The following is a 27,859-nucleotide window of genomic DNA, read 5'->3' as shown; positions in this document are numbered from 1 at the left end:
ATTCAGTTTGAATCTAAAGCGACAGTCTAAATAACCTCAATGAAACCGTTTAGATTGCGTCCTTAGATTGAGACTTAATCATCCGAAATCCGACTTTGGAACAATTCAAACCCAATCTAATGCGGCGGTGTAAATAGCCTCTATGATTCTAACAAAATTATTTTGGGACTGAATTTACCCTAATCTTATATTAAAATGATCAAATTATGGGATTGATTTTACTTCATTGAAGAATTTGCAAATATTCCATAGTTATTAAAAGAATTGAAACGTATATACTTTAAGATTGGTTTTACGCTATTCTAATTGAAAATATATCATCCTGGGATTGGTTCTATAATATTTTAGCGTTAAATCTACGGTAATACGGGATTGGTATTAAAACTGTCTTGTTCTATTCTGAAATTGAATCAATCGTATATAGTGGGATTGAATCCCACACTTTGGAATTGAGATTTTTCTATCATAAATTCGCTTTAAATTTTATATTCATATCAATTAAATTATAGGATTTATTCATTTGCATTCTGGTATTAAATTTACCGTACAGGATCATTGGTATTGAATTTAATTCGCTGTATTCTTAAATTGACGCTGTCGCTTTACAGGAATTATTCAATAAAATTAATTTGTTACCCATTGGGATATAATTCATTTCATTCTGGAATATTTTCAAGATATAAGTTTACTGGAATCCTTTTTTTACATAGGGGTAAGTGGGGCTATTTTGAGCTATTAGGTTGCAATATATACTATTTTTCGCATATTTCTAAAGGCCCCTACACACTGGGAACAATTTTCGACAAAAATGCGTTTTTGGCAGAATTTTGACGTTTCCATCTATAGCAGTGTAGACAAGTTCCTTCAAACAAACAATTTTTTTTAACGAAAATTGTTCCCAATATCTAAAAAAGGCCTTAAAGAAAGCTGCAACTTACAATTATTTTATTTAGTTCCACAATTGTTTTGTGAAGCTAAACTAGGGTAACGTGTGGTGTTTCAGGACACTTTTTAGCACTTTCAAGTTCTCAAATTTCTTCTTTCGAGTTCTCAATTTTTTTTCTTTGTTGATACAAATATTTATGTTCTTTATGCTATCCAGAATAATATTCTTGAAAAATATAGAAAAATGCATAATTTTTTATTCAAAGTAGCAAAAAATATAAAGAAGTAAGAGTGGGATATTTTGGGACAGACAAAAGTCGCTATTATGCAAATAAATTTCATCGAGCCTGATTATTTACCTTCAAGTAGAAGTTCTAAACTTCACTCTTTCATAAAAATTTTGTTTAAATTCCGCTTTAAAGTGACTTAAATCGAAAAAAAACTAAGTACTATTTGTGTTGACATCTGCAAAATTAACCACACTGAAGGTTTTGTAAAAAGTGAAATGTGACACTCACAATTCACGCGTATTTCACGCTTTAAATCAAATAAAATTTCAGAAGTTTTATGTTTATCTGATACGTAAAGAGCTTAATATTTCATATAGGACTTAAATATAATTAGAAAACAAATATTTATAGGATTTTTGATGTGTCCCAAAATACCCGTATTATGTCCCGAAAAGCACCTTGTCCAGAAATACCACACGTTACCATACTAATATGCGAAAAAAATCGTATATTAATCTAAATCCATAGCTGAAAGTAGCCCCCTATAGATTGATATTGACAGTCGAATTTTCTTTGATTTTAATTAATTAATTTCCCCAATAGGCCGTATAATTCACCTGCTATAAAACGCAGTTATAGCAATGAATTATCAAAAAAATTTCAAGTGGTATGAAATAGATAACACTAAATATAAGATGCTAACTCCCACACAAGATGAAATTTCACGAAGAAAAAACCTTGAAGGCCTAATAATAAATCACTCAAATCCTTCGTTAGGTCTCTAAACTATCATTCCCATTATACCCTCGGCATTTCCTTCACATGATATTTGTTCACACAAAAGAAATCAAACAGTGTTTATTTTACAATTTTGGGGGAGTAATATGAGTCCAAAACGAAATAACATCGTCATCAAATGACGCTTGATGATTTTCATTTTGGCTGAATTGAGGAAGAAGAATGAAAAAAAAAACCATCTTAATGACCCAGAATGAGGACGCAGAATAGAAACTTTGATCAATCACTTTTCAAAGTTCTTAACAAAAAATTCTGTTTTTTCTTCTTGCCAAATATTCTTTTGAAAGCTTAGAGTGAAATATACAGTTACAATATATATGTTTGCTAAAAACCTGGCACAAAGTGCAAAATTTCTTTATGCGAAATCCATCATTTGAGGTTAACACTCTCATATGGATTTATTCTTTTTTTTCATTGACTCCTCATACAATTTATTTATAACATGAAAAAACAGCATCAAATAAAATCAAATAGCGTTAAATTATTTTTGTTTGGAGAGTATTGGATGATGTGGGCGGTTATTTTTTCACTTCTCTCCCAAACGGTGTAACAATAATGTACAAAGGGAAATCAATGGACTTTATGGCTTCAAGGCGACTCTTAGTACAACTTTCATTAAGAATCTTGTAGTCTTTGTCATAGACACAATAACACATGACAGAAATTAATATAAAAATAATATTGTAAGCAGGAGGAAGAATTTCGAGACAGCCATTGAAAATATATACATAGTGAATAATAAATATGTATAGTATGTTTAGTTTAGTGAATAACAAGTGGTAGACTAAAAAATGCTTTTAGAATTCCAATGTTCTTCTTATTCTCTGCATCTCCAGAGATGCAAGAACTTAAGTGGTAGCTATACATAAGGCTATGATTTGACCAAGAAGAATCATACGATTTGTATAAAAAGAAACACTTGGAATCAACACAAACTTTTAAACCATTGTCCATGTCACTGCAGAATATGTCTCCTGCTCACTCTTGTACTGTCCCTATTAGATTCAAAATTTTTCTCTCTCTGTCTTGTGATACTTATTCTGACACCAGTCACCAAAACACTATCAACTATACTCGCTGAGCAACCATTCGAGACTGAAAATATTATTCTCACAGTACAAGAGAAGCACCTAATCAAATAAAATTTGAGCTCTCTTTCACTCTCAGAGCATAAAAGAGCTAAAATGCAACAAAATTATAATTTATCAATGAGTTAGACTGAGACAACTAACCTACCACTGCAGAAATTTTTCCTTCGAAAGTCTCTCATGAGAGCCTCCGATATCTCTCTTTCTCTCTCTCGCTCTTGGTTTCTCTCTTGCTGGCCCATGGAATTAATAAATAATGGAATAAATGTCCCTCATCAATTAAATTTATAAGCTAAGAAATATAATCTTCTCACGGTTTACAATCGTATTTCATTGCTTCCTTATCAGAGGATATTCCATTGGGAATTACGACAACATTGAGAGGAAAAAGGAAGCCAGAGAGGTAGAATGAGAAAGCAATATGAGTAAAGTATTAAAGGGTTGGAGAGTCATTTGCACTTGAATGACGTCACATGCTAGGGTTCTTGATATCCTTCCCGTATCCGTTCCAAGCCGGCTCAAAATAAAAAAGTCCTAATCCCAAGAAACTAAAAACAACAAAAACAATTTTAATTCCCTATGTTAAATGGTTAAATCACTAGGTTTGCAATGCAGAGGTCCTAGGTTCGAATCTGACATTAAACACGCGTTCTAAAACACAAACAGTGTACCATGGGTGTTTGCTTTTAGCAGTATTTCCAATGAAAAGTAACATTAGCTCTTGTGGTTGTGTTTTTCTTTAAAATATTTTAGGCCACGCCCCTTCAAAAGGCATTGTTAAAATTAAATTTGTGTTGTCCAAAACAGCCACGTTAATGGCAAGCGGACTTACCGACATCAAATCCCCTGTTCCGCATGAAGCAAGGGACAACGGACAAACACACAAGTTTGAGGTAGTTTGGATCACATAGGGATAGGATGTCACATTCGGAAGAATATTATGACACTCCAAACAAGAGCTATTTATACAAACTAAGGGTGTTTCCTGAATTACAAGATTAGAAAGATCGATTTATTTTATTGCTTAAATCGAAAGATAAACCAAAAAAAAAAATCAAAAGACAATTGAAAGGAACGTCTATTGACACTTTAAGAACTCGTGTTAGCACCTATTGACACCCTACTCTGTACCATTTGGGATATGAAATTTGAACATCTCTGTTTATGGTAAAAGATATATTACAGAAAAAACGTTATATTACTTATATTTTACTAGATTCATTAAATAATTTTCAAGATTTTGGCAAAAGTGTCAATAGGGGTTCCCTGTCGAACAGACATTCCTCCGACCCTATTTTCGAAGATAAAGAGACGAAAACTAAAAAAGCGCTGAGAATGTTTGCAAGTGCTGGAACCAACATCGAAAACATTAGATTGAGATCTTCCTGTGTTCGTCCGGGGCAGCTTCCTTTCTTCAATTAAAAACTTAAAATTTTTCTCCAAAGCTTTCGATCCTTGGTATGAGACTTTCTCAGTGGGTCAATTTAGAATTTTTTAATTAACTGGGAAAAGTCTAACGTCTGCCTACATGTACACATCACCAGTGGTAGTACACATCAACTTCTTGGGATGTTGTATAATCATATATTCTTGGGATCTTTGTATAGACAAAATGATTGAGAGTGAGCAAACAGCAAGACAAGAATTTTCAAGAAAACAAAGAAAATAAGAATATACAAAATCTCAAGAAGTTGAAAAGTGCTTTTGGTGATGTGTAGATGTAAGCAGACGTTAGACGTTTCCCAGTTAATTAAAAAAAATCTAAATTGACCCACTCAGGAAGACCCATACCAAGGATCGATAAATTTGGAGAAAAATTTTGAGTTTTTAATTGAGGAAAAGCAGCAGCCTCTGATGAACACCGGAAGATCTGAATCCTATATAATCCGTCAGATACCCCACCTATAGAATATCGAAAACTTTAACTCGTTAATGTTTAATTATTTATTAAACATTATTCTTTTGATCTATTCAATATTTTGGCTGTTCAGAGATTTTGGATATTCGAAATTTTGGGGTTCAGGATTTTGGCCGACATTAGCTAAAATCCTATTTTTTGTATTCTTTATGGCAGGTCAAATTTCAAATGATGTCCCACAAATGCATTTTTTAAATCTTTAAAAAAGTTTTCTTTAGCGATTTTCTTTGGGTTTTATTTATTATAAATATATGAAATTTGCTTATGATAATGGTTTTTTAGATCTTGTATTCGGAACAAAATTACGGACTGGATATTTCCCAACAATTAGGATTGAAACAACGAGATGTTTCAATGATCTACTCAATTTTCTGCCATCTTGTATTTTTTTCTTTTCAGAAGTTTCAAGAAATTTTGCTATTTCTCTGTGTTTCCAATTATACTGCGAAAAAAATGTTTGGCCTCCTAATTCAGAATACCCATTAATTGTAATCGAAACCAAAGTGGAACAGTCCTTAAAAACACAAAATTTATAAAAATTTTAATAAGATACAAAACTATTTATTTAATACAAAACATACAATTCTTCGAAAATAATGGCTAATCGATAAATATTATTTGGAAATTTAATTTAAATTTAATTTGAAAATTATTTTAGCCATCAATTACATTCAATTATAATTTTAATTATTTAAGATATTTATTTCTGGTTCAATCTATTGAGAGAGAAAGAAACGCGAATTTTGATTTTACGAAATGATACTGAGGTAAATGATGTATCTAAGGCATTATCACTTAAACTGCTAATTTGGATGTTCTAAATTGAATACTGATAAACTGAATACTGATATTCATTTCGCAGGTTGGTCATCAACGCTAAGACGGCGGTGGCCGCAATACGAAAAGTGTGTGACTAGAGTGTATACACAATAAATAAAAATAAATTTAACTTTCTACTAACCAAATTATATTTAGTTTTAACTGTAACAGTTACAAAATATTTTAGACCAATATATTACAAAAAATAAACTATTGTACATTTCTTAATTTCAAGCCAATTCTAATTATAATTCTATACTAATAAATAATGTATATATTATTTTTAAAGAAGACTTTAGTTGGCATGAGGCTCAGACTTTATCCAGTAATATGAAAATTTTAAGCTCCTTCCTATCAAAGAAGAGATAACTTTTTCTTCCTAAGACCACTTCACCGTTTTTAATTGGCGTTATGATCAATATTTATTTATTTATTATTATTACACCCCCAATTTGGAAATGTACAGTATTTTTATTACATTTACAATCGTAGAAATCTGAGGCACTTGAAATGATAACTACGAGAAAGGTTAATATTAATCATCGGTACTATTAGAGATTAAAGTGATACCGTTTCCAATAAAGAAATTAAGAATTCCGATCACTCAATAAAATCTTCCGCAATCGTTTATCTATTTTAGGAGTTCTCCCCGCGGAACTATGATAGATTGTAACCTAATTTATCAGACAAACCAAATAAATAACGACACTTGGAATAAATAATATTGTTCAGGGTGGGAATTTGATTCAATTAAGTCAATTGCAGTGTAAGGCAATTGGAAAAGGAATTCTTCTTCCTCAATTACACAGAATTAAAGTTTCATAGTCACAGTGCTCAGAGGTGGAATTAATTGTGTATCCAATAAAGATGCCAACTCCAGGGAATATGATTTCAATCTCTGGGAATTTTACTTTCTATCAGAATCTAGAAAGTTCGTCTCTGTAGAAACATTCAAATGAATAGCAGACAGTCTCAATGGGTCCCTGTTTTAGGGTTCAATGATCAACGGAAATTTCTACATTATGTATATATGCCATCAGTTTTTTTTTCCCCACTCAGCATTCCATTCTCTTTCGTTCATAAAAATATATAAATATGCATACTTAAGACTTCAAAGACCATGAAGAAAGATAATAGAAAGAAAGAAGGTCCAAAGTGTTTTATCATAATTGTTGTGCAACAATTGCAAAACACAATTATCAACACTATTGAGAATACCATAAGAATTTTAATATTACTACGAGCTATTTGTAGATTCATCCGGTACATAAAATGCCCTACACCCTTCCACAAGGACGACGCAATTGAGTAAGTTTTCACATCTTGGGATTTTGCGTGATAGCATCAAGGTTGGTGAGAGTTAAAGAGGAATCTGTTGAATTTCCCTCGTGAATCGATATGCATAGCTTGAGGGTGTTTTCACCCAGTATCTAATTTTCTTCTGGAGTCTCCCATCATAAATCTCCTCTGTCTCTTTTTTTTATTTGCCCTTTCACCTTCAGTCACTAATTAACTTGGCACTGGAATGGTATTCATTAAGTTTTTATTAAATTTATCCTTGTCGCAATTTTAACGTATATTATTTCCCATCTTCAAAGCAAAGCATCAAAATACAATTCAATGTTGCCGCCTCTATCAAAACGTAAAATACCAAATTTAGATGAGCAATCCTACCCGGGGATAAAATAAGATCAATTGGTATATGAATAGAATTTAGCAACTTTCCGGGTTTCCGGTCAAACCAAATAGGAATGACCCTCAGGGAAGAGATGCATGGCCGGAGAGGATTTTCTCCCGTGAAGGACCATTGTGATCCGATTGGACCCGATTCATCTCCCATACTCAGAAATATGTGTCAGAACTTGGTGCGCAGATCAATAATTTTGCGAATTTTGTGTGTTCTATGGGTGAGAAAGGGATAAAGATGACTCTCTCCCCGAAAAAGAATTCATCTCCGGTGTTGCAAATCTATATTTACAATGTCACACAACTTACATAATGTAAAAGCACTTGGCAAAAAAAAAATAACAAGGTATGAGATGGAGGAAGAACTTTGCAAAATAGTTCTGGAATAGTTTCAATTTTTTTTCCCCAAACACAAATTCAGGACAGGAAGACAAAATCAGGAAAAATATACCCATTGCCAAGATTTTATTTTGAGACACGAATAAAATTTAGTAGAATATCAAGCGGACATAAAATTTTTTGATACAAAAAAAAAAGACATCAGCAAATTCAGTAAATTGAAATAATAGAAGATAGCAGTATTATCTAGAGAAATATTAAAACTTTAACAGACAAATAAAAGCATTTAGCAAATGTTCATTTGAAACACAGGAATAAAATAAGAAATAGAAATAAAACTTGGCTAACTGAATTAAATTGTGAAATAATTAAAGTTTTTTAAACTAATTAAAAGTTAAAGTGATCAAATAAAAAGGATATTAATTTTATAATACATATCTTCTTAAATAATTATATACATTCGGTTTTAAATGTTTAATCCCATTAAATGTTTTATTCCCATCACACTTTCTGTTGGTTGGAGCTTTTAATGCTTTGTTTGAAAGCTTTTAACCACTAAACAATCAGAGAAATACGAAACTAAAATATAAAATGAATGAAATTCATGATCTAATTATATGTGAATATTGCTTTACGTAATTATTTGTTTTTATTTACTTATTTTTTAAATTAATAAATAACGAAATTTTGAGTATTGGCTTCTTAAATTTATTTTGCAAAAAGACATTTAGTTTTCGATCTACTGTCAGAGAAGGCACGGAGCATTATTCTTGATTAGGATTTTTTTGTGTACTTAGGGGAAACTGGGGCACCACCAAACACGGGGTAGCACCAAACACTAATTTTTATTTCTTAACTACTTGGAATATCTCAACCATTTCTTCAGTAGACAAGCATCCCTATAGTGCCTATAAATTCCTATAGATCTTGTCCTTAGAAGTCAAATATCTGATTAAAAAATTGCAGTGTTTCGTGCTACCCCATGTTTGGTAGTGCCCCAGATTCCCGTATAATTATTTTCTTGTGCACAGTTTTTTTTAATATTTGATACTGGAACCTTGTTTTTTGAAAATTGTTTTTTATTGGTATTTGGTTTTTTTTTTCAGTAAAATGAGTAATCATTTTCGTGGAACTCAAACCACTTTGAACGGGATATCCACGGAATACCCTTATTCCGTAAATTATGGGGAACCTATAATTCTCTTTTAGTGAGTCCAAGAAACTTATATATATTTTATGGAACTCAGGAATACACATTTTTTCAGAGAATTCGGAGAATCCATATGTTTTTCAAGGAACTCGGGGAACCTATACATTTTTTAGGGAGCCTGGGAATCCACATTTTTTCAAAGAATTCGAAGATTCGATACAATTTTCAGGGAACTCGGGGAACCGACACATTTATTAGGAAATTCGGGTATCCACATTTTATCAGAGAATTCGAAGAATCCATACATTTTTCAAGGAACTCGGGGAACCTACACATTTTTTAGGGAACCCGGGAATATACATTTTTTTTAGAGAATTCGGGGAATCCATACATTTTTCAAGGAACTCAGGGAACCTAGACATTTTTTAGAAAACCCGGGAATCCACATTTTTTTTATAGAATTCGGGGAATCCATAAATTTTTCGAGGAACTCAGGGAACCTAGACGTTTCTTAGAAAACCCGGGAATCTTCCTTTTTTTTAGAGAATTCGGGAAATCCATAAATTTTCCAAAGAACTCAGGGAACCTAAACATTTTTTAGAAAACGCGGGAATCTAGTTTTCTTTTAGAGAATTCGGGGAATCCATAAATTTTTCAAAGAATTCAGGGAACCTATACATTTTTTTAGAAAACCCGGGAATCTACATTTTTTAGAGAATTCGGGGAATCCACAAATTTTTCAAGGAACTCAGGGAACCTAGACATTTTTTAGAAAACGCGGGAATCTAGTTTTCTTTTAGAGAATTCGGGGAATCCATAAATTTTTCAAGGAACTCAGGGAACCTAGACGTTTTTTAGAAAACCCAGGAATCCACATTTTTTTAGAGAATTCGGGGAATCCATAAATTTTTCAAGGAACTCAGAGAACCTAGATATTTTCTAGAAAACCCGGGAATCTACATTTTTTAGAGAATTCGGAGAATCCATAAATTTTTCAAGGAACTCAGGGAACCTAGACATCTTTTTTAGAATACCAGGGAATCTACATTTTTTTTAGAAAATTCGGGGAATCCATAAATTTTTCAAGGGGAACCTAGACATTTTTAGAAAACCCAGGAATCTAAATTTTTTTAGAAAACGCGGGAATCTAGTTTTTTTTTAGAGAATTCGGGGAATCCATAAATTTTTCAAGGAACTCAGGGAATCAAGACATTTTTTAGGTTACCCGGAGGATTCCACTTTTTTCAGAGAATTCGGAGAATCCATATATTTTTCAGGGAAACCGATAAGTCATATTTTTCAGAGAACCTGGGAAATCCGTAATTTTTTTCTGGGAACCTAGAGAATTTATGTGTGAACCAGGGGAGCCTATATGTTTCTTTTTTTAGATAATCCTGAGAATCCTAAGTTTTTTTCAAAGAACCAGAAGTGACCATACATTTTCACGGACCTGCTGAAAACTCGAGTCGTCCCGACAGCTTATTCTTAAAAATAACAAACTTGTGCATTATTTTCCTAAATATAGTTTGTTAAATTTCTGAAGGAGTATCCTAAAGTCAAACTAAAAAATTCAAACTATAAAATATTTTTGTATTTAAAATACAGGCTCGTTATATAGAAATAATTAACATTTCTCTCAAATTGTTTATCCCAAATTTCTCTTAGCACTCTTAAGCGTTTTGCACTTGTTCTTGATTAAGAACTATAGCTTTAAGCTCTAAATTAGACTAACAATTTAAAAAAAAGAACTCTTACGAAATATTGCAATTTATTTCTAAACCTAAAAAATTCACATATCACATTAAGTAGATTACAGAATCTTTTTGTTTGTATTTTTCACTCATAATCATAAATAATCTCTAATTAATATTCATAATGTGTATCAGTTACCAAATAAAACTAATAAAAAAAATTTTATTATCAAATTGAATATAAGAACTATGGAAATTGCATAGAAAATGGTCGTAATAAATATTTTCCAGAAAAGTCAAACAATTCACAAAGGCTAATTAAATTACGGCTTGTAAGTTAATTATCATTCTTTCTCAAGATCATAAAAATCAATAAATATGGAAACAGATTGAACATGACAAACTCACAGAAAGTTGCAATATAATGCAATGAGTTGAAATAATTCTTATGCAATTTTTTTTATACATGGCATTCTTTTAATATTTACACTGCGTAGTGAATCTTAGTTTATTATAAGCAGTTGATGTTGATGCACGCGGAATCAGAAAATGTAACCTTGGAACCACTTTAGAATTCCACAGTTGAGTAGTATAAAAAAAAGTAATAAATTTTGCAAAAAGCAGAGAACTCAATATTGATGTCTAATTCTAACTTTAAAAGACAAAGAAAAAGCTGTTTTTCTATGATTTCCCAAACGATGGATTTCTTCTTCGCCCCTCAATCGTTGAAAACCTCTATTTTACGCTACGGTGACTTTTTCAATAAAAACAACCACTAAATATTAAATGGAAAATAGTTTATACATTTTTGACCTCAATATATTTCACTAATTACTCAGGATATGACTACATTTGATTGTAATCTCATGCTGAAAGTCAATTTTTCGCTTCTCACTTTGCAGAAAAAAAAGCAAAATTTTTATAGTGAATTTTGGGTCAGGTACAATTTGTGATTTCTCTCGGGTGGTAAATATGAATTTATTATGTGAACAATATATTATTTCTTTAAAAAAGAATGACCACTTAACATGTATATGCTCACTTCAAGGCTTTTCTTTCGTAAGATTTCCCAGTGAAAAATTGGCGCGGAACTTCAGAGAAAATGGATGGAAATGCTCTAGTTTACCGCAATTGAAATCATGTTTTGTAAACATACGTCAATATTGCGAGGGTGAAAGGTCAAAAGCCAAGCGATGAGAGAGAATTGGCATCTGGTATGTGATAAATCTGCTCAAAAAATGCTCACATTGCATTATTTCATGGGCACAATTGAATCTTCAAGTCACTTTGACTTCAATTTGTGCTCAATTATCTTATCAACGGCGAAATAATTTGTCGCATAAGGTTAGTCAAATGAGACACAATTAACCATATAAAATATTTGTTTTAAGTTTTTTTTATTAGAGAGAGAGAAAGAATAACATTTATATTTTTTGCCAATAAATAATATAAATAAAATTATTAAAGGAAGGCTTTCAGGATTCGCACACACTCTATCTGACCTTGTGGCAATATATTTTAATAGCTATTCTTAAGTCACAGATTTTATGTAAACTCAGGTCAGATTCATTTAAGGAAATGAGAAAAATATAAAATGTTCGCACATAAGACACCATTCGAAAATATAAAGTCTTTCGAAAATCTTTTCGAAGATCTTTCACAAGAATTCACTTAACAAATATTTTATATTTTTAACACGTTAAATTGTATTATTTTCTATGAGTTTTTTGCATTGCCAGTTACTTCAGACCAAATTAAATAAGTCATTTACAGACACTTCTCACATTTTTGTTACCTTTAAAATAATAAATTATAAGATACAAAATGTGAGAATAGATCTTGAATCAGTGAACATTCTTGAGTATTTTTTATGTTGACAAGTTATTATTTTAAGATTGAAAAAAAAATTGATTAAGATTTTATCTTTATTAATTTAAAACCAATTCCGAAAAATCTTAATTTAAATCAATTTGGTTTGAATTCCACCAGGAGAAAGAATCCTCTCGTTCAGTAATAACCTGCCCGATTTTAGAGCACTTTCGGGTTGAGTTTTTTTGTGCCGTTTCGAAGGTACATCAGAGAGAGCTTACTTAAAAACCCGTTGGAACTTCGAACGTTTAAACTAACAAGTTTTACAAAATTGATTAAGTTTACAAAAAGGACATTTATTTGTATAAAATTTCAATTAAAACGTTCTGTCATCCTGCAATTCCACAAAACTACACAAAAATTAATTTTTTGCAGCAAACATTTACACTCTATTGCTGACATTATTGACGACTGAACTATCAAGAATACCGAAATTCGAAATGGCAGAACAATCAGCTACCAACGATCAGTCTAAAGCGGCGAGTATGTGAACTTGCACTTTAATCTTTCGGTAGATTTTCGAATAGGTATGGCTTGGCTTTGGAATGGTTCTGACTCTTCGAAAGGTTATTACTGAGCTGATCTTAAATTATCCAAAATCTATACCCCGGATAATTTGTCACACATTCAAATAATCCAACATTTATCCAGCTTTCGGAAACACCAGCTTATCTGTCGCACGTGCGATGCAAAAAATTATTATTTGAATATTGAATATTAAAAAGAATATACAAATTTTATACTATTCGTATGTTCTCACGGATTTTGCATGATAAAATGTATTTATATTACACATTCTGCATATTCTTAAGTATCCATCTGATTTTTCCGAAGCTCTTGAAAAATCTTCTTGAAAACAATCGAAAACCTAATGTGAAATTCACATGTTCGTCTCATGAGTGGTGATACTACTTTTCAATATTTTAGATATACCATGCTAGAACTGTGAAGTTTCTATATTTAAAATAATTTGTCACGCTTCTCATTTGATTTTATTAAAATAAATTGGCACGAGTACAATTGTGCAAAACTGTTCGAAACGTAAAAAGTACAACCTGTAGGGGAATTCTGTAATTTTCGTGGCATTGTCAGGCGTGAGTTCGAAAAGTGACAATGCCAGTCGAGCTTTTTTTTTGTATCATATGAGTTCGAAAATGCAATTAATTGATTTTTTAATGAAATCCCTTTACTTGATGATTTTATGAAAATACAGTACGTCTTGGTTGATTTGTTTAACAAAATTCATTGTCATTTGAATTGCCAGATATCTCAAATATGTGACTTCTGACAATGCCATGTGAGTTGAAATGGCAATGTCACGGCTACAGAATCGCATTTTCGAAAAAGCTCTCCTAAGATTCGAATCCAATTTGTCACATGGCATTGCCAGAACGTTACAGAATTCCCCTCCAGGGAAGGAGTATATTTACTGTGTTGGTCTAATGGTTCATTAAGAATGCTAATACGATGGTGGACGTTAAGTGGTGGACGCCACCTTCGGACGATTTATGCTTCTCACAAATCATTTTTTTCAATGTCTTATAAATGAATTTGGAACTATAATATTAATATTTTAATAGCTAGTCCAATGCCTCAAATTTTCATAAAAAAGCAATGGGGAAAATGCATAAGGGACATAGAGAAAACATTGAATTGTCCGAAGCTTGAGTCGTCAAAAGCTAGCGTGCTTACCCCTATTTCTAATTCGGAATTTTGAGATTTCTTCACTGTTTCATAAGGACAAAGAGGAAAAGCGTACTTCTTACACTTCTTACACTTAAGAGTACTTCTCCGGGGAATATATTCCATTTTCTGTATGTTCACAACTAGAGTTTAATTCTCCAAAAATGTCTCGTTCGTTGTTGACATTCGAAGTTGTTCGAAATTCTAACAGGAATTACTTCAGACCCCACGCGGCCAAAACGAGAAGTAAAATATATATTTTATTTGATTTTCGAACCCGATCTTTGAATGTAATATCTCTTGAGGAAACTTCAGTTATAAACGCTAGGATTATCTCTTAATCTACATATAAGTCTAATTAATATGAAATCTACCTGTTGGATCTCTTTTCTTATATAAAAGTTTCTCGACTAAAAAATAAATTACACTCTATTTACACAACATATCGTTGATGTTCGAAAATTTTAAATGAGTTTCATCGAATATTTAAGCTATTTTTCAACAGAAAGTTGTAAGTATTCATTAAAGGCCACGTCAAGAAGATCTTAAAGAATTTCAATGATTACGTTACGGAGGCTTTAGACATAAGGTTTATTAATTCGGCTTAACTGTTCATAATATATTATGATCGGGTCCCGGTCAAAATCCCGAAAACCAAAATCCCGAAAGCCAAAATCCCGAACGCCAAAATCCCGAAAGCCAAAATCCCGAATGGGCCAAAATCCCGAAAGCCAAAATCCTGAATTCTTAAAAGTGTCATTAGCTACTCCCAAGATTGCTCCCGCGCTTGTTGGAGGCAAAGCGAAATCTTCTGTGTCTTGGGAAATTATTCTAAACATTTTCCTACATATAATTTCATCCCTTTCATGATTTTTAAAATTCGGGATTTTGGCTTTCGGGATTTTGGCCTTTTCGGTATTTTGGCGTTCGGGATTTTGGTTTTCGGGATTTTGGCTGCCACCGATTATGATCGTATGTTAAAAGAAATTTATAAAGGATAACTGGGTAAGTGTTCCAAATTTCAGCATAGTTGTATACAAGCGCCAAAGTCTTAAGTTTGAAATGTAATACTTATAATATAAAATGAATTTGTTAACAAGTATTGCTTGGAACCTTGTAGAAAGTTTGTAATCTTTGTTTTCTGTAATATAGACATAGCTTTGCGTAATATTTCGACCACTTTGATTCTCATAGTCCCTTGCCCTTCCGGAATTCATTTAAAATCTTTTTGACATCATCTCATTCGTAGGTAGGAGCGACATTTTTTGTTACTTTTTGCATTCTATAATCTTTAGAAGTGGCCGAAACTTCAAGCTGTCCGAAATTTAGTACAGTTCCTCTAACAGGTTCTTAAAAAGCACTGTACTTGCTTGTAATTTAGAATTTCTTGGTCTTGTTGAACTTGACTTATCCTCACTAGTCCGAAGACTGCTTAATCCTTTGAGGACGAGAGGGTCAAAAATTGGGGATCAGGAAAAATCACTTTCCCGACTTCTTCCAAGAAGTTTCTTATCTTTAGCAAGACATTGGTTTGGCAGGTCGTAGGCAAATATTTTTTTGGAACACCGTTGTTCTGATAGTCCTTAAAGTGTTAAGGAATTCCAATAGAACAAGAAAACTATGAACTTCGTTTGTTAGCCCAATTTGACCTATAACAAAGTGAAGACTGGCCCTGTGGACATCCGCAATCTAAATTCCAACGACATTTTCGAAATTACCAAGAATTTCGAATTTTCTTGCTTTGAAAAACATCTTCAATTGTTTTCTTAAGAGAATACACCCAAAATAAAGCTAAGCTCATAAGTCAAGAAGGCTTCTTGTGACAACAGGGAATGTATTCATCCACTTTTACGACTATGACTGTCTCATTAAAATTTCTCTATTCAAAGAAACACAGCAGAAAATTACTCACCTGAACTTGAATCATTGTAAAATTTGCGCCTTTCCGGAAGGAATTTCTTTTAATTTGCAGAAAGATGTTTATTTGGTCTTTTGTTAGAACTTGAATTTCTCACTTATCTTTCATCTCACTGGAGATTTTCACTTTCTAGCAAATTTGTCACAAAGTACCTTTGTTCACTACAAATAAATAAGTTGAAACTTTAGGCCACTAAAAATGACTTTTTTCTGAACACTATGAAGCACTTATGCACTTGCACGTTAATTAGAATCAGGGCTCATAAGGATACCTTCCTAATGCTGCCGGTGATTATGGTTCAGTGAGACAACTTCCGTGACTTTCGTGGAGCTATAAATTTCGTGTGTAACCACGACTGAGTTCAGCTCATAACTGATTGTGATGCCATGTCTCGGCGCCGCGGAAGATTCAGTCTTTTCGCGAAAAACACCAACTTTCCGTTACACACCAAAAGTCTCCAGTAAACCACTTTTACAAATACACTGGACTTCTGACGATGTGATAGAAGTATGACAGAGCGGCGTGCGCAATAGTGACGAAAAAATAATACTCAGAACCAGCACAAATAATATCGGATGATTTCACGAGGCTGAGATTAGTGGAAAAATATCTGAGAATTTACCGGTACATTCAGTGAAATTTGATGACTATGTCAAAAGATCACATTGAGATATCTCAAGATAACACACAATTAAAGGTCTGTCAATTGCTTACGAGATCTCGTGAGAAACTAATCTAATTGCTGGTATACCTTATAGCTGCACTAAGCAAAATTGCAATGGCTTATCACTGCAAATATAGCAAAGCTCTCTTATCGCATTAAATCCCCACTACTGAAGCCGGAAATATTTCTATCGATGCACACATTCTTTCAGTTCTCAATACTATCTTTCCTATATACTTTAAATATATTTGCTTTTCATGGGTGACAAAATATGTCATCATATATTTGCGTAATCTATAACCATGTGGCAAAAAGAAAACGAAAGGTGAAGATCAGTGCGATACGCATTATTACATATTACTTTTAACCCTTAACTATTCGTCGGACAAATAATTAATGGCTATCATATGAAAATGGCTATCTTATGGAAATGACTATCTTTTTCCGGAAGTTTATAATGAAAGTTCACAAATTCGTCATTTGAACACTGGATAATATTTAAACGGTGCTTTGCTGATGAAACTTTCGATTTTCCATACTTTTAGACAAATGAAAGAGTATCGAGGTTAAAAATAAATAAAACCAGTAGGTTAATTCTTTAAAACTCAGATAATGCAGAACAATCAGCGGTAAAGCAGCGCTTTAGGCACTTTAGGCTTCCGGTAGATATTCTAATAGGTTTAGCTTGGCTTTGGAGTGGTTATGTCTCTTCGAAAGTTATTACTGAACAGAGCCAAAAATAAACGGTTTTGAACAAGAGCAAACATCTGATTCAAAAGATGAGTTTTCGAAGTTCAGTTCGAAAACCAAAGTGAAGACTAGGTGGGGATTCCGGAAATCGTCGGGAAATGCAATTCACTCAGGGAAAACTCATCAACTTATCGCATAGCTTTCGACTTGGTCTCCAAACCTTCATCAGTGGTCAAGTCTTTCAATTGTTCTCTGAGATTCGTTCATTAAGTGAAGACATTTTGACTTCTCATTTCGTCCGCATGCTGTTAAAAGTATTTTCTGTTCGAATTTCGAAGTGTTCCAAATGTCAATATCTGCCGGCCTTCACCTTGTTGTTAAGAAAATTAAAGCATAGAAAATAAAAATCCAATTAGAGCAACATAATCACTCAATAACTTCTTCCACAGTATCTTAATGTGATCTTTCCTTTTACACATTTTTAGCAGATTTTACTACCTTGTGCGAAATTGCAGTTTAAAAATTTGAAATTCAGTTTAAATTTTTCGAAAATCAACGATATTTTATGCAAATAAATGTCATTTACCTTTTAGCCGAGACACTCTTGGTGAATCAAACTCCAGCTGTGAACACACAGACTCCCGAGTGGTTAGAACCAGAGTTTTCCCAAATAACAAGAATTATTTTACTTCTTATGTCACATGATTTCTAACAATTGCAATTTGGTTTGTAAAAATGCTATAGCGTGAAGATAATTAGCACTTTCGAAAATTCTCTCTTCGAAAATTCAAATTTAATTTTCGCACAAACTTCTGATAATTTATAAAATATCATTAATTAATAATTGTATAAAGGGTTACCACTAAACTGGCTAAAAATATAAAACTCAAGACATGTGAACAGGAAATTATACCAGCATCATTTCAGAATGAACAAAAAATATATAATTTATTTTAGCCTTTTAAATTGATCTTATTAGAACTTTTCCTTGTTGGAATGAGGGTTGTGTTTGGGAAAATTAAAGTATTTCTTTAAAGGGATTCTTAAAAGAACAACGAAAACATTTTAATGACATTATATTTAACTATTCAAACATCACACGAGTACATTACCGATTAAGTTCGACGCAGTGTGGTTGAAAAGATCTTTCAAGAAATTCAAATTTAAGCAAATCATTTGAAAAATAGGCTCTCCAAAATAATTAAACTTTGATTTTCGAAAAATTGCTATCGAAATTTTTGTCGAACATAGGTGTATAAGGACAAAATATGCACTTTGAATATCTCCAAATATATTCAAAAATACAAAAATTCTAGGAGGCGTTTTCGAAACAAACCAAAAAGAACATGATTCTGGATAGTAAGGGTGAGAGAAACCAGAAGAAAGAGTGTCCTAGATAATATTGACTTATAGGAGGGGGTTGTCGATCTCTTAACGTTTGGCTTCTAGCTGTGTTACAAGTTGAAAAAAAGTGGGCTATATAAACTGTTTCCTCTTTGAATTCGAGCAGTAAAAACAGTACTTACCGCAGTCATGAATGACTACTTATACTGTTGATTTATTAGAAGTCAAAATAAACCAAATATTTCCCATTACCAGATGAGCTAAACACACTGAAACGAAGGATTCTTGAAAAATAGATATTAGAATTTTTGAAATATTTTTAAGAAGAATTATTTTGATCTGTTGGTCTACCTTTGCTTATACTTCTCAAGTTCATGTAATGCATTGAGTAGGGAAAGATTTTCTTTCAGGTTTCGTACACTTTATATTTGTCCCATATTTCTAAATGATGGACTAGTTTTTTTTCAGGAAGTGTCAGGATTATTATTGAAATATATTGCTATTAGACCATATTTATTAAGGGCTATAGTAAAATTATAAAGTGTTTGAAGCTTGAAATCCTTCCCTTACGGTTAAAGGCATTTTTGTCTGTTGGGTTACCTAAGAGCATTTGTTAATCTGCTCATTAATGCCCTAATCTAATCACAAGTATATAGATATTTTGTATGATTAAATTAACCATTTGAGTCGACAGATGGAATATTACTCTTCAATGAATGATAAAACGACAAAATTCATTCTGTTTGTAGTGTGCTGCATTTTAGAGTTAAAGACGGGAAAGGAATTAACTGAATTAACTTCAAGGAATAGTGAAAAAAGGTAAGAACTATTTCTGAGTAAGGTAATCTAGGGTTAAATATCCCGGCTATCAGAGTTTCTACGCGTTAGATGATTACATGGAAATTTCGCAACTTCTATACACACATTATAAAAGATTAATTAGATATTTTTTGCACTATACAAATACAAGACATAGGCACTTGTCATTATGCTTTTTCACCTTATCTAGCATTTTAGGTCAGTCAAATAATCAAGGTCAAGATAAGGTTCAATAGAGAAATCCAAGCTAAAAAACAGTGGCGCTCGGAGATTCAAATTAGCCTATTACCAATTTTCTCCCCCTAAGATCTATCATACCTACACAATTATACACCTAATCAGTGACTTATTTTGCAATTAAGAATGTAGAGTTGTTGACTGAAAGTCAGAAGTTTAATTGATCAGAGATATAAGTATTTGGAACACGGAAAAATTGATAAAAAAAATTACGGAGCAGACAAAGGCAGCACAAATTTTTTTAAAATGTTTGTAGTGATTTTTCCTCAAAATTGTAAAAATGCGGTCAAGATGTTAGGCTTATCTGTGACACAAATGTTTTGGGACCTGAAAAAAATGCGTGATATATTTTTTTCCCAAAGCGGCTGAGAACAATAGACATAGTATTTATGTACATAAATTAATACTTGTGGGTAATTCAATAAATAACATGTACTTTTTAGAATTTTCTTTCTGGCTTCGTCACGCGGTGGGTGGAAATTTCTGGACAAGGAAGCCTACAAATTCATGTGACACATATTTCATGTTTTTTTTTTTGTGTTGGAAAAATCACGAAGAAACCTTACAAAAATAACATGATAAAACGTGAGAATTGGAAACCGATGCATATTCTAATCAATGTTCATTGGGTTCATTGAGTATATGACAAATTTATTGAGGTTTTGCACTTGTAAGTACACATTTTCAAAGCAATAAGTACAATGTCAATTAAGAAGATTATAATCTATAAAATTTTACCGAAAATAATTAAGCAAAATATAAATAATAAATAAATTATTAATTTCCAACAGCAGAAATTAAACTTTTTTTAATTGGAAAAATAAATATAAGCAAAAATAAATCTAAATATAAAAATACCGGCAAATAGTTCATTTTTCTTAATGACAGCAAGTAAAAACCGAATAGAATTAAAAAGATGGCATGGTGCTTTGGAATATGCTCGACCATTGAGTTATATTTTACTCAGAACACTCATTAAAAAAGTTTTTTTTATTAATTAATTTACTTAATTGGCGACTAAGAAGAGTAAGCATACTAAGTATACACATACAAATAGTTCTTGATTTGTTTATTTATGAAACCGTCAGATAATCAACTCAAAATACTCATTACTGACACAATCAGTTTTTCCTGTGTTCACCGCCTTTAAAGAGAAGTTTTTAAATTTTTAAAATTCTAAACAATAACTTTACTGGAATGTTATTTTAATATTTTTAAATTTCTCTCACTCTCAGTGCAGATAATATCTTTATGGAGGATAACCAAAGACCGGAAATTGATAGCTCTTAGACTTAGAGTTGCATCTCAATTGCAATAAGAAGATGCAAAACGAGTGGATTATTTCATATTGATATTTCTTTGACTTCGACGAATTAAATTATTGTTTATTTAAGTGTCTTCCAAATGACATTTTACTAGCTTTTTTTATTGAATAACAATAAAAGTACATAAAATAATATCAGAAGTTTTTTGCCCTGATCTTTAAAGACAATCAGCTCAACAACCTTCCTTTGAAAAGTATTTTAATAATTACGTTATTATTTGTTAATCAAATATGAGGTTTTGTGCATAAAAACAGTTAATAATTTTAAATAATGTGTAGGAGAACTGCTCCTAATTTCTGACTGTTTGAAATATCGGACACTTCTCTTCCTTTTTAAAACGCCATACTTTTTCGGTTTTTCTTACTTCTTGTATTCTTGTCTTTTCCTCTTTATCACAATTGTAAGAGGGATGAACTTTATTTTTCTAAATAAATAAATAAAAATAAATAAATATTAATATTACTATTATGCCAAATAAACAAAACAGCGTCGTCTCTATAAATGAAATGCTATAAAAAATCTGTTAAAGATTTCCAGAAGGACAAGTAACTTCGAGAAGACGTGATGTCCGATATTACATACAAACCAATATCTATATGTTTTATTAATTTTTAAATGTATTAAAAATAATTTTTTAGAAAACAAAGATGATGAAGATTCTTTTCAAAGCTTCCAACAACACTCTTAAAACACTAAGTAGCAAAAAATTCCTATTTTTATTTAAGAATGACGCTTAACCCGTTCAGTCATTGTACTAGAAATACTCGGGATAGAATGTTCAGATTTTGAAATTAGTTTCTTATAGAATAATAGATAAATTTTTTCCTAATACATATTTTTTTATTTATGGAAGCGCGAGGAACCGCTGACAAATACGCACTTTAACTGTGCTATCCCACTGGCACATTAAAATTTTAATATGATTCACATTAATTGTCGCTGGTGAGAGTCCAAATGTGCAATTTGTGTGTTTGAATCATTTTATATTCCAAATTTGATCTATTTGTTGATAAAAAGGTAGACTTGGCCCACAAAATTTGATATAAATTGATTAATAGCATTAATGCGAAAAATTAATGCGATTTTCTCTTTAATTTTTTAATGTGAAAAATATGTATGCTTTAGGTAAATTTAAACTTATTTTTGCAGGCCAAGTCCACTTCTTTGTCAATAAATAGAAAAATCCCAAATATAATATTAAGTGACTCAAAGACACAAATAACATATTTGGACGCTCACAAGCGACAATTAATGTGAATCACATTAAAATTTTAATGTGCAAGTGTGATAACGCCGTAACGATCAGTGAATTTAAATTCTTTACATTAATTTATTACAATACAAACTCTATGGATTTTGATAGAGTAACCATCCAATAACACAAATTGGTAAGCAGAGGATGACGGTCAATTTTAACAAATTCAACGAGATGTTGAATTTTCCATCCGCGATTTTGAGCAAAAATTTTGCATGTCTTTCTGCGAAGCGAGAAAAGAACAACAAAATGTATTTCCATCTCAGAAGGGTTATTTTTCCTAAGTAATTTAAGGACTGAAGTAAAAGAATCCATCCTCGACAGTAATTCGTATATCAATTGCCATAGTAAGGAATAGGTTAAAACTCAGCAAATCAGTGCTTAGCTGCCTGAAAATTTGCGATCAGCCCCTATGGCATCGATCGGGCTCAAATTTTAGTGTGTAATATTTGAACCTAAAAGCTTTAGATAAAAAAAAAATACTTAAGCCTCCCCGACTAGCCTGACCCGAGCTAGAAGGGGTCAAAAACTTAATTCTCAAATGGGAAAATTTCCGCTTAATTGTCAGAAATTGGAAAATTTTGGTGTTTCGGAAAGCCCTTATTCTACAATTCTTTTGACATTATAACTTCATTTTTGACTTCATTCGAATTAATCGAAGGTCCGATTAATCGAAAAATCGATTATAAAAATTCCATTGATCACAGTGAGAGTTTTCTTCACCTCAAGACTAAAACACCTTTATAATCTTGCCCAGAGCTTTCGGTTCGGATATGGACCTTCTTCAATGGCTATAAAGGATATTTTATTTCATTAACAATTATATTATATACAAGGTCGTTTTTTGGACAATTTGAAATTCACTCACTCGACTAAGATTATGTTTTTGTGATTTCTTGAGGACTCGTTCAGAAAAACTCTCACTGGTGATCACCGGAGTTTTTATAATCGATTTTTCAATTAATCGGACTTTTGATTATTTTAAATGAAGTCAAAAATGAAGTGGAAATGTCAAAAGAATTGTAGTATTTCCAAGGAGCGATATGGGCTTTCCGAAACACCAAAATTTTCCAAATTCTGATTCTGACAATTAATCGGAGATTTGCCCATTTCAGAATAAAGTTTTTGACCCCTTATAGCTCGGGTCAGGCTGGTCGGGGAGGCTTAAGAATTTTTTTTATCTAAAGTTCTTAGGTTCAAATATTACACACTAAAATTTGAGCCCGATCGATGCCATAGGGGCTGATTGCAAATTTTCGGACAGCTAAGTACTGATTTCCTGAGTTTTAACCTATTCCTCACTATGGCAATTGATATTCGAATTGATGTCGAGGATTGATTCTCCAGTTCCTTGACCTATTACGAAAAATTGATTTTCGAAAATTCGATGACGAATATTTAGAAAACTAGACAATGCTTCTTCTTTAAATTTTAGGATGTTGTAGCTGACATCAAGGCCTTTCCACAATAGGCCGCACTATTCACCCGATGTTCCCTGACTTGAGCTATAATCAAAAATGTATCAACCGGACTGCATTTTGGGTGTTTATAAAACGATTTCGTTGAACTTTTGGTATATTGTTTCTGGGATCGAGATCTTTCCAACGGTAGGTCGCTTCCGTCCTACTCCACCCTACACACAGAGAAATTTTAGTGGCATAACAACTCCAAATGTTGTTGTCGGACACACCAACCTCAACCCCAAAATCAACTAACCCCAATTCGGTGTTCAGAATACACCAAGTGGTGTCACAAAGTAACTAACACCGGCTTTGGGTTTCTGATTACACCAATTTTACACCAATTATTAACACCAAATTTAGCGTTGTTGGAACACCATTGTGGATTTTGTATCACACCATCTCAAGAAAATATAGGTGTTCCTTTTACACCAATAAATGAAAAATGTCTACAGATTTGCAACTAAAACTAAATGATCAAAGGATTTAGAATTAGGGCATTGGCATTCATTGGATGGGATTTGAAATTAAATTCCTGGGTGTTTCTATTTAAGAATTTTCCATTTTTCTGCGTGATTTTTATTAATTTTTGACCATTGTTTGAGGGCTTGGGGCCCTCCCTGGAGGATATTCTCTGTATTTCAATGCCATTTGGTGCGTGAAAATCTTTTTCCAACATTTAAGCCTGCGCCGAGATTTGAACACGCGACCTTTGTGATGACAGTCGAGCATCTTCCAGCTGCGCCACGAACTCCTATAATGTATTCAAAGCATATCGGGAACCGTTGCATCGGCACACACGATATTCCAAAATTAGAGATTACAATTAGAATTACAGATTTGCAACTAAAACTAAATGATCAAGGATTTAGAATTAGGGCATTGGCATTCATTGGATGGGATTTGAAATTAAATTCCTGGGTGTTTCTGTTTAAGAATTTTTCATTTTTCTGTGTGTGTGGTCGATGGTGAGCGACGAACACCGTTTGGCGTTGCAACAGCACTGTTTAGAAAATTGATGGTGTTACTTTTGCACCATTTCAGAGATTTCTGTGGCGGAGTTAATACAACACCGCCAAAGCATTTCATAGAACACCATTGATTCAAAACTAGGTGTTAATTTGGTGTGAATGCTACTACGTTTGGTGTTCAAGCAACACCAACACCAAATTCAACCCCAAATTCAACACCGCTTTCTCAAAATCACTTCTCTGTGTGTACTTTACCCCGATTCTTACTATATTCAAATGGACCGGACTCTATTTCTAATGTTTATTAACCGATTTCAATGAACTGTGTTTTCTATTGTTGGCCTTTCCCACTCAGACTATTTAAAATAAAAAAAAAATGACCGGCGATAAACCTAGATAAGCTTAGGGGGAAGTGGGGCACCTTTGAAACTGGGGCACCTTTGAAATGTGCATTTTTCACCTATTTTTAAATAAAATTAAGCCTTATCGTGAGATAATTTAGCTACACAAACAGATTGAGAAGCTAAATTACAATATGATATGGCTAAGTAGAACTGAACATAGGTGAAAAATCCCAATTTCAAAGGCGCCCTACTTCCAAAGGGGCTCCACTTCCCACTATATTCGTTGAGATTTTTTTACATTCAATCTAGAAATGCTTTCAATTCGGGGTGCATACAACTCGGAATGCGTGAAAATTCCATTTTGAGTTGAATATTAGGGGTAAAAAATTACGTTGATCCAATTTTATTCATTTCGATCGATAAGAATGGATTACTCGACACGATTCTTTGCCCCCAAAATTCAAGTCACAGTCGAATTTTCAAGTATTCCAAGTTGCACGCATTTCGAGGTCACCTGTAAAGAATCTCAGCTACAATAAACTTATCTGGGCTTATATCTGGTTTTCCTGTATCTTAACCTTAAACTTACCAAAGGAGAATGGTCAAAACTATATGGGCGCTGGTCCCGGAATCACCACAAACGTGAGTAGGCGCATTTTGTAGGTACTGATATAAGATTGAAAAATTGCCGGGACCCAGGACCATAAACGCTGGGAGTCCTTGTAAAAATGCCTTTATCCTTTCAATAAATCTCTGTTTTGACAACGAATTACGCAAGAACGGCTAAAGTGATCTTGATGAAATTCGGTATAGGGTCAGTGTATGACTTAAAGTTTTTATCCATGCATATCACCCCCTCCCCCCACCCTCCATTCTGATAGCCCCCATACAAAATGGGGGCACTTTACCTTATAACTCCTTTCTAAGAGGAGGTAGAAAGCTGAAATTCGACAAGGGAACAAAGCTTAGGGAAGACTTTTAAACCATGTATAATATTTCCCCCATCTATCTCCCTTTCTGGTAGCCCTCATACAAAATGAGAGCATTTCACCTTATAACTCCTTTCTGAGAAAAGATAGAAAGTTGAAATACAGCATGGTAACAAGGCATAAAGAAGACTTTTTAACCATACTGCCCAAACTCTTCGTCCATCACCCCTTATGGTAGCCCCCATACAAAATAAGACTATTTTACCTTAGAACTCCTTTCTAAGAGGAGGCAGAAAGCTGTAACTCGACTAGATGTCTGTAAATGCATATAAAATCTAGAAAATTATTGTTAACGTTATTCATTTTTCTCATTCTTTTACAAACAAACTACTTCTTCTCAGAAAAGAGGTCAAAATGTTCTCATTTTGTATAGGATTACTAGAAGGGGTGGTGGAGGAGGGGATTAACATGCATGGTTGAAGTGTCTTCCATAAGCTTTGTTCTCTTGTTGAATATCAGCTTTCTACATCCTCTTAGAAAGGAGTTATAAGGTAAAGTGCCCCCATTTTGTATGAGGGCTACCAGAACGGAGGGTGGAGGGAGGGGGTGGTATGCATAAATCAAAAGTTTAAAACATACACTGACCCTATACCGAATTTCATCAAGATCATTTTAGCGGTTCTTGTATAATTCGTAGTCAAAACAACAATTTTTCGGAAGGATAAAGGCCTTTTTTACAAGGACTCCCAGCATTTATCGTCCTGGGTCTCGGCATTTTTCTCAACCTTATATCAATATCTTCAAAATGCGTCTACTCTATATCTTTGTATGAAGATGAGCCAGCGCCCATATACTTTTGATCATTCTTCATCATTGTAAAAAATAGTTTTTATGCTCTAGAACTGTTCCTCCATGGTTTAGAACATTGATCCTAGAACAAAAGTTGTTACCTATACTAATGTCTATCCAATGACATAGGTCCCGTTCGTGGCGATTCCGGGACCGGATTTGACCATTCTCCTTTGGCGCAGTTACTCTATAAATTATTAACCAAATCATGTTTATTAGCAAATTAATAGATCAATAGGGAGTTACGTATACCACAACAAAATCTGTTGGATTAAGTTCCGATTCAAACTAAAATATCTCAATATTTTAGATATGTACCTTTAAGGAACTTCTATAAAACTTCTCATAAGGAGTTAGAATACTTTCAAAATACTATAAATACGCGTTGAGTAACATTTAAATAATTTAAATATACCAGACGTATTATTCAATATCTTAATTGCTATCATATTTCAATATTCTTCCGCGCCCATAAATTGGCGTGTTCGATTAATTCAATTAAATAATGCGTATACATCGATATGCAATTTATTAGAAGAATTTATTGGCCTACAAAATGCCTACAAGTAATGAATTTTTAGCACAACTCCTAAAATTATCTATTTTTGGCGTGAATGAGACACTGTCGTCACATTCCTGCGCGTGTCAGGAAAATTCCTCAAGTGGTTTTTTTCCAAAACAACGATGCGTGCAAAAAGAAAACTCATATCACTTGGAGGGTTGGAGGAATTGTGGATTTTGTGTATATCCTCCTACGGACTTAGCTTTGCCTGCCTTTTGGCGTTTTCCGTACGAAAAGACAACACAAAGAGGTTGAGGTGTGGAAAGTTTCAGAAAACCTCCAAAAGTTTCGCAGTACGTTTTTCAATTTATTGGACAGAGAATAAAAAAATTCCAC

The 27,859-nt window shown here is 32.8% G+C and overlaps 1 protein-coding gene across 6 annotated transcripts in view; it reads right to left on the bottom strand.

The window, feature by feature from the left end:
* Positions 1–16,834, bottom strand: part of LOC129807052 (dual specificity tyrosine-phosphorylation-regulated kinase 2) — a 58,552-nt gene extending 41,718 nt beyond the window's left edge. For 2 of the 6 annotated variants that reach the window (XR_008752224.1, XM_055856043.1), the window contains exon 1: positions 16,069–16,834. Coding sequence is in view for 2 of the 6 variants with exons in the window: in XM_055856043.1 (XP_055712018.1) it covers positions 16,069–16,083 (15 nt within the window). In the remaining 4 variants the exon portion in view is untranslated. Of the gene's footprint in view, positions 1–2,811; positions 3,011–16,068 lie in introns of those variants that run through there. The other 4 variants (XR_008752223.1, XM_055856039.1, XM_055856041.1 and 1 more) reach the window with 3 other exon arrangements.
* Between the last annotated feature and the right edge of the window lie 11,025 nt (positions 16,835–27,859).

Source organism: Phlebotomus papatasi, chromosome 3 (genome assembly GCF_024763615.1).
Source record: "Phlebotomus papatasi isolate M1 chromosome 3, Ppap_2.1, whole genome shotgun sequence".
Classification (NCBI taxonomy): Eukaryota; Metazoa; Arthropoda; class Insecta; order Diptera; family Psychodidae; genus Phlebotomus; species Phlebotomus papatasi.
Note: the sequence above shows the minus strand (reverse complement) of the source record. Positions and strands in the feature narration are given on the sequence as shown.